This window comes from Chenopodium album, chromosome 19, assembly GCF_948465745.1.
Source record: "Chenopodium album chromosome 19, dcCheAlbu1.1, whole genome shotgun sequence".
Taxonomy (NCBI): domain Eukaryota; kingdom Viridiplantae; phylum Streptophyta; class Magnoliopsida; order Caryophyllales; family Amaranthaceae; genus Chenopodium; species Chenopodium album.
The window spans coordinates 6,056,477-6,065,143 of record NC_137852.1 but is presented as its reverse complement, the minus strand read 5'-3'; the positions used below and the strand labels follow the sequence as shown (position 1 = coordinate 6,065,143).

Below are 8,667 nucleotides of genomic sequence, written 5' to 3'. Positions count from 1 at the left end.
AGCATCATTACTCCAGCTACAAATAAGGTGCCCTAACTTTTACTCGACACTTCCCTTCAGTTTAATCATATCCCAGTAATATATGAGTATATGGGCTATAGAGTGCAGTGAATTATACTGACTATCCGGGTTATCCAATGCCTCATACTATTTTCATCATCAATTTGGCTATCTAAGTTTCTAAGCTTTTTACTACAAAGTAATCATCTAAGTTAATGTATAAGAATGACAATGAAACAAGAGCAAAGGCTAGAAGGACTCCCGACACATGCAAGCATATGGAGTTTTTGTTCAACAAAAAAGCGAAACAGAAAGATGGGATATGCTTGTCACACCGATATGAAAGAGGAAGATACCTAGGATCTATCTACAAACAAGTCAAAGCAAGCAAGTTTCCTAGCTCTACCAATGGACAAAATGGGTGAAATTTTGGGCTACTCAAATAGTAAACTACTTCCTTTGCCACAGATGAATGCAAACAAAATAATACCACTGTAAACCAACTTCAATACATCAAGTCAACTATACATACAAACTAAATAGAGCTAACAGCGTGTAATCTTGATAATTTATCAAAAATGTTGTCTACATATTGCTAAATCCAGTCACATAAAGTGTGTCTAAATAATACATTCTGTAAATCTGTATATAAACTACCCAAGCTGGGTGTTTCAGTACATCCAACAGTAGCACCTTCGTGGCTGAAGGAAGATGGAATGGGATCAAGAAAAGAAAATATAAGACCGATATGGAGTGAAAAAAAGAATGGAGTTAGCATAACTAAACTTATCGGAGGGGGCTTGCAAGCAGGGCTGACATGTACGAGTAACTCAGATGAATCTTTGACTATATAACACTTTCCAGTTACCTTATTTCTGAAAGAGAAGGATTGTAAACATCTACAGGCCAAAATTGCACATCTGCACAAACTCCATGTCATTATCCACATACTTGCTCCATAACTCCTTGTATTGATTCATTGCAATATCAAGCCAAGGCTTCATGCTTCCACTAAAATGAATGACTGCTGCATTTGTAATCTCATCCATGCTCACACTTGGATTATAACCAAGCCCAAGGACGTGCCAAGATTTGTCCAATGTCTTTGTTTTTGAGTAGAATGTGGCCAGGCCAGCTGGAAGCGTCCCTAGCTGCCACAAGGTATGGTCTTCATTCTAGAATACAACATAAGAGCGGAAGTCAAAAGAGGATCCAGCTCAAGACACTTGAACATTAGCATAGAAATATGAATTCTACAACAACAGCAACAAAAACAAAGGCTCAAAGCCTTAGTAAAAAAATACCCGAAGCTCAAAAGGGAGGCATAATCATACCAGGTTCTGCCAGTAATGGTACTGTTCTGTGCATTTCTCACGCCTCCAAGCATCCAGATCAAATATGTTCATCCCATAAGCCCATGCACAAGCTTTGGGGTTAAAGTTCTCCCTAATTAAAGGATGAGAGAAGTTCAAGTACTGTGAGTACCTATGGAAGGACCCAAAGCATGTCTCAACAGCCCCATTCACCTTACCATCCAGGTCAATGTTCCATAAATCAGTCAAATCTTTCTGAACCACAACATCATCATCCAAAAGCACAATACGGTGCAGATCAGGATACATCTCAGGCAAGTAAAATCGGAGATGACTCAGCATCGACAAGTACTTGGTATCTTTAGTAGCATTCTCTGCCTGATTTTCAGAGTCACGAGTTTGTGACTTTGCTGATTCAAGTTGTCTAAGAACTGGCACATATGATGGATTCAGAAACTGGAAGTCTTCCACAGCTTTCACTTCAACGTGGGCTCCCCCTGTGGCAGGTCTCATCTTGAACCAAACCTTCATTGCTGCAACAATTTTCCTATCTGTCACCACATGGAAAACATGCTTCCATGGCTCTTTTGCATTCTTCACCACAGAATTCACAACAACTGATACAGCAATGACATTCTCTGAGAATATAGCATAATGATACAATGTTGGGTCCTCAAATTCAGGTTTCGGCTCTTCATCCTTATACTTCTCTGGATGGGCAACTCTCTCTCCAACAAGCCTCATAGCTAGACAATGAAGACTTTTAGGCACAGATTTCGCAGCAATGTAGCTTGCAATTGCACCATTCTTTTTTGCTTTAAGAAACTGCTCATGAACTGCAAAAATGGTGTCCTTTAATTTCTGAATCTTCAACTGATTGTCATATGACTCTTTAGCTTCAGCAATCATCAACCTTGCGACCTTCACTTTATCCTTCACTTCCTTCTCAAATTGCCTTAAGACATCCTCATCCACAGTGCCTTCAGTCTCAAACAAAGCAGCACGATAAGCAGGTTTAGATATCATGTCCGTAAAATTCTGGGCCAACTCGTCGTACAGCTTAAGCTGCCGAGAATTATCGAGTTTCAGCTTTCGTGCATAGGCAGCATAAGCATTAACAAGCATGACATGATCATGGGCTTGCTTATGAATCAAGTCTAGCCTGGTTTTCAAAGGATCTGACTTCAAAGCTAGAAATGACCTATGAATATATGCATTCCCAGTTGTTGGCAATTCCTGTTTCAGCCACCAGATCATAGTCAAAAACCAGATTCCCATTTCCATAATCTACAAAAATCCCACCACTTAATCTAGCCGCGATAGTAAAATATATAGAAGACGAAACCAAACTAGATTACATGTTTATCCTACACAGCTAAATACCATTTTCACATCAAAATTCCACTCCTTCTATCAATCCCCTCAAAACTAAAGAAGAGAAAACAATCAGACAAATCATAGTATTCCCCTTAACAAATCTATCCAACTCATCTCGCCGAGTTTCCCAATTTACACAATCTCAGCAAAATCCCACCAATTTCTACACCACAGAAAAGCCAGCTCTTAAGTCTTAACTACTCATACTGAGTTCAATATTAGCAAATACCCACAATTGCTTTCACAACAAAATCCCATCATACACACTAATTACAAGAAAAAGAAACTCAATTTCAATTAAATTACTTATTCTTACTACATAATCACTCCATAATACTGCCAAAATTAACAATAAAACTTAAAATTAACAAAGATCTGATTCTAAAAATAGAAAAGGCAAAAACCAGCAAATTCAATAAGCTATAAAATCAATAAACAAGCAATTCAACAAAAAAGGCATCATAAATCATTAAATCAATAACAATTGCAAAATGCAAGAGTAAAGATTACATACAGGATCTGAAGAAGATGGGTAAGAAGGAGAAGTGAAGAGAAGCTTAAGAGCAGCAAGGAAGAGGAGAGAGAAAATGACGGAAACGAAGATCGGGTATGACATTATGCTTCGTATACCCATCAAACCCGACCCGGACCCACCTCTTCCTCCTCTCCCAGCAACCGCCATTGTTGCACTTCTTCAGAGATCTCAATATACCCTTTTCAATGGATGATTTGAACCCGAATTTCAGAATCTGGGTTTTTGCAATTGATCAGAGAAAATGTATATTTGAGTGTAAAATGAGAGTGAGAGTGAAGAAGATGATGAAGATTTTAGGTTTGGGTCGGTGGTTTACAGAGGATTTTTTTAATTTTTTTGGAGAATTTTTGATGAAATTTTTAATTATTTTTTCTCTATCGATCTACCATGTCGGTAGTGGTTGTAAACTTTATGTTATGGATTATTTTGAGTTTATGAAGTTTTGCTGTAATTTTTATTTGATTTTGATTTTATGTGAGATGAAATTCTTTAATTTTGTAGTAATTTTGTAATTTGTTTGTTTATCATTGAATTGTGTAAATTAATAATCACGGTGTTATTTACTTATTTTAGTTAGATCGAGCTTAATTGGACTTTGTAGTTAATTTGGGTGAAATTTGGATTGTTATTAATGGTACTTGAATGACCCTACTAAACCGACATCTCTTACATGTTAAACTAGCCCAACTTCGCAGATCAAAGCTTGAGAATAGATGGATGAATCTAGAGGTAAGGCCGTAAGGGAATCCCCTACACCTAGAGCTGTCAATTCGGGTATTCAAGTCGGGTTTGGTCGGGTCGGATTAGATTTTGATTAAATCAGTATCAGGTTATGTCGGTTAATCTAGCTTCAAATCAGGTTCAAGTCGGGTCAATTTCAGTTCAAGTTATAACGGGCCATTCACCTTTTCGGATATAGGTCGGGTTCAATTCGAGTTAAAATCAGATCGGGTTCAATTTCAGGTTCGGGTTGTGTTGAGTCGGGTTTGAATGGGTTGACAAAATGGTACATTTGGGTTCGAGTTAGTGTTGAGTCGGGTTTTGGTTCAAGTTCAATTCTAATAATTATCGATGTGGCCAAGTTGAACTATATAATTACGCCTTTCATAATCTGATCAAGCATCATCAAGATTTTATTAAACCTATATACGAGTAATACAGAACAAAAGGTATATAAGCTGAACAACAGATTTTATTAAATCAGATTGAGGGTTTACAGAATTATACTAGTATATAAGCTAAATAAAAGGTATATAAAATTTTATTAAACCTTCCATGACTCGGGTTCATGTTTTAATTGGATCGGGTACTAGTTTGGGTTCAGATTGTTTCATTCGGGTAGCATTAAATCGGTTGACGGTTACTAATCAGGTCGGGTGCAGGTTCGGATTCAGGTTATAAAGTATTGGATCAAATCAGTTTTCAGTTAAGATCAGGTCAGGTTTAGATCGGGTTAAAGATCACTAGTTTAACAACATTGTTCGAGTATAAGCTGCGTTCAGATCTTTGTTCGTTAAGGTTGGTTCTCGAGCTAGGTTAGTTTTTTGATAGCTCTAGCTATAATCCACACTTTTTGAGAAAATTTTGAGGTTTTGGGGCCCGATGGCAAAAAAAGTGTTGAAACCCTAGGGGATATATCTCGGGGTCATATAATGCCGTTTGAAACCGTATATGATCATTAAATGTTGTCATAAACGTACGTGGTAGACTTGAGTTTACGAAATCAATGCAAGTTGTGAACGGGTAATATGACCGTTTAAGGGCATATTGGATGGTTCCACCGACCCAATTGGACAACCAGAGGGTATTAGAGACCATGGTAAACATCTCGACAATTTTTATTTCATGGTGAAAAAAGGTCAAAATATTACAAAATTGAAGGCTATAATCACGAATTTTGTGGAAATTTTGAGGTTTAGGGGCCCGGTGGCGAAAAGCCTTAGGACCCTAAGGGATACATCTCAGGGTCATATAATGCCGTTTGAAACCATATATGATCATTATATGTTGTCATAAACATCCGTGGTTGGCTTGAGTTTACGAAATCACTGTAAGTTGTGAACGGGTAAAATGACCGTTTCAGGGCATATTAGATGGTTCCACTGACCCAATTGGAATCTCGGAGGGTATTAAGGACCATGATAAACATCTCGAAAATTTTAATTTCCGGGCGAAAAAAATCAAAAAATTACAAAATCGAAACCTATAAATCCTCGTTTTTTAAGGAAATTTGAGGTTTCGGGGCCGGTGGCGAAAAGTGTTGAGACCCTAGGGGATATATCTCGGTGTCATATAATGCCGTTTGTAACCATATATGATCATTATATGTTGTCATAAACGTCCGTAGTAGGTTAGAGTTTACGAAATCACTACAAGGTTGAACAGGTAAAATGATTGTTAAGGGCATATTGGATGGTTTCACTGACCCAATTGGACTCCCAGAGAGTAATAGAAACCATAGTAAACATCTCGGCAATTTTTATTTCCGGATGAAAAAAGGTCAAAAAATTACAAAATTGAAGGTTATAATCCACTCTTATTAAGGAAGTTTTGAGGTTTTAGGGCCGTTGACTAAAAGCGTTGAGACCCTAAGGGTTACATCTCGGGGTCATATAATGCTGTTTGAAACCATATATGATCATTATATGTTGTCATAAACATCCGTGGTTGGCTTGAGTTTACGAAATCACTGTAAGTGTGAACGGGTAAAATGACCATTTAATGGCATATTGGATGGTTCCACCGACCCAATGGACTACCGGAGGGTATTAGAAATCATGGTAAATATCTCGGCAATTTTTATTTTCGGGCGAAAAAAAGGTCAAAAAATTACAAAATTGAAGGCTATAATCCATGCTTTTAAAGGAAATTTTGAGGTTTTAGGGCCAGTGACGAAAAGCGTTAAGACCCTGAGGGTTACATCTCGGGGTCATATAATGTTGTTTGAAACCATATATGATCATTAAATGTTGTCATAAACATCCGTGGTAGGCTTGAGTTTACGAAATCACTACAAGTTATGAACGGGTAAAATGACAATTTAAGGGCATATTGGGTGGTTCCACCGACCCAATTGGACTCCCGAAGAACATTAGGGACCATGGTAAACATCTCGGAAATTTTTATTTTCGGGCGAAAAAAGGTCAAAAATTTATAAAATTGAAGGCTATAATCTACGCTTTTTTGAGGAAATTTTAAGGTTTTGGGGCCCGGTGACGAAAAGACTTGAGATCCTAAGGGATACATCTCATCTCGGGGTCATATAATGCCGTTTGAAACCATATATGATAATGATATGTTGTCATAAATGTCCGTAGTAGGCTTGAGTTTACGAAATCATTGCAAGTTTTGAATGGGTAAAATGACCGTTTAAGGGTATATTGGATGGTTCCACCGACCCAATTGGACTCCCGAAGGATATTAGGGACCATGGTAAACATCTCGGCAATTTTTATTTCCGGGCGAAAAAAAAATAAAAAATTACAAAATTGAAGGCTATAATCCACGCTTTTTGAGGAATTTTGAGGGTTCGAGGCCCGGTGGCGAAAAGCCTTGAAACCTGTAAGGATACATCTCGGGGTTATATAATGCCGTTTGAAATCATATATGATCATTATATGTTGTCATAAACGTCCTTGGTAGGCTTGAGTTTACGAAATCACTACAAGTTGTGAACGGGTAAAATGACCGTTTAAGGGCATATTGGATGGTTCCACCGACCCAATTTGACTCCCGGGGGATATTAGGGATCATGGTAAATATATCGACAATTTTTATTTCCAGGCGAAAAAAGGTTAAAAAATTACAAAACCGAAGGCTATAATCCACGCTTTTTGAGGAAATTTTGAGGTTTTAGGGCCTGGTGGCGAAAAGCCTTGAAACCATAAGGTATACATCTCGGGGTTATATTATGCCATTTGAAACCATATATGATCATTATATGTTTTCATAAACGTCCGTGGTAGGCTTGAGTTTACGAAATCACTACAAGTTGTGAACGGGTAAAATGACCGTTTAAGGGCATATTAGATGGTTTCACCAACCCAATTGGACTCTTGGAGAGTCATGGTAAACATCTCGGCATTTTTTATTCCTGAGCGAAAAAGGTAAAAAAAATAAATAAAAAAAAATTACAAAATTGAAGAGAAAAGGACTTCATCCAAGACTATAAAAACCATGAAATAAGACTATAAGAGTGCTCCTAAAAAATAATCGTTTTTGTGTTTCCCTCCTTCGTTAGGAAGCTTCTCCAATTCTTAAAACTTGTGCATTACTCGTTGCAGCAGGTAATCAATTTCTTTCCTTCTACAATCATATAATTTGCATTTTTATCCTAGGGTTTCCTTTCAAATAAATCATAAATTTCTGTATTTTTATACAAAATACATCATGTAATTCAAGAATTTGGTATAAATTCAGTATATTTTGGTTGATTATTACTTATATACTACGTACATTTCATTGATTTTAATTCCTTGCAATTTAGATTAGAAACTCTAGAATTTGTTAGTGTAGTGTTGAAGAATTTTGATTCTAGTATTTGTATTATATACTTGTGCAATTTTGAGGGATTTCAAATTTTCAATACTTATTTGTTGATATACATGTCAAATGTTGCTGATGAATGGAGACTAATAGTTAAGTAGAATTAGCCTGTGAAGTGAACTTTAATTGGATAATGGCGGTCGGAAAGGCGTTTCATTTCTCGAGTTTGCGAAGGGAATTCTTCTCCTCTCATAAGGAGCATGCTGTAGAAACATGGCTGTTACATTAGGAATGATGGGTGTAACAAATAATCAAGAATTTGGGGATATTGAGCGGCGATATTTCTTTGTACGTGAATGCATTATCTCGAGTTTTTTTTTGACTTGGAGAGGATTGTTTGTTGGGATATTGCTTTGTAAAATGTAAATGGCAATTGAAGAAGTTAATATTTTGATTATGAATGAACTATCATTTCGAGTCGTGTTGATTTTACTAGGATGAAATTTTTCGTAGCTATTGCTATGTGGTTTTCCTTGCCCCTCATAAGAAGAGTAGATCTTTTAATTTGGCATCAAACTATACAGGGGTTTATTGTATACATATTACCAATCCTAAACCAAGTAAGCGTTTTCTCACATGACAACATCTTCTACAAAGTATTCTTCCCTTAGACATCTTTCCAACTTGTTATACCTCTTCAAACTCACACTTGCTTCATATTTGAATATTTGAATCATCTTAGGTGCTGTCCATCTCAGCGCCATTCCCCTCCCAAAAATAAAGCCACTGCAATTGCCCAAACCCCTCAGCGTTTGAAGTGAGATAGGTTTGTAGAGAAAATTGCTCACAATGTATTATTGTAACACAGTTTACATACTAGTACTAATATTATGAGAGTAAAAATAAGCAGTCTTTTGCATTGGTGATTTGGCGGAAAAGAACTTGTGGTGACAGATT

At 36.9% G+C, this 8,667-nt stretch overlaps 1 protein-coding gene across 1 annotated transcript; it reads right to left on the bottom strand.

The window, feature by feature from the left end:
• Nucleotides 1-469: 469 nt before the first annotated feature.
• Nucleotides 470-3,613, bottom strand: LOC145594477 (putative galacturonosyltransferase 9). Its single transcript, XM_081650784.1, has 3 exons — nt 3,205-3,613; nt 1,335-2,549; nt 470-1,175 (listed from the first exon to the last, which is right to left on the bottom strand). The coding sequence occupies exons 1-3, from the start codon at nt 3,370-3,372 to the stop codon at nt 900-902; spliced, it is 1,659 nt and encodes a 552-aa protein (XP_081506910.1). The 5' UTR covers nt 3,373-3,613; the 3' UTR covers nt 470-899.
• Between the last annotated feature and the right edge of the window lie 5,054 nt (nt 3,614-8,667).

Coding starts and splice junctions, on each gene's coding strand:
- LOC145594477 (XM_081650784.1), bottom strand. CDS start 3,372: ATGGCGGTTGCTGGGAGAGGAGGAAGAGGTGGGTCCGGGTCGGGTTTG. Junction 2,550..3,204: donor ACCCATCTTCTTCAGATCCT/GTATGTAATCTT, acceptor TGGCTGAAACAG/GAATTGCCAACAACTGGGAA. Junction 1,176..1,334: donor ACCATTACTGGCAGAACCTG/GTATGATTATGC, acceptor GTTGTATTCTAG/AATGAAGACCATACCTTGTG.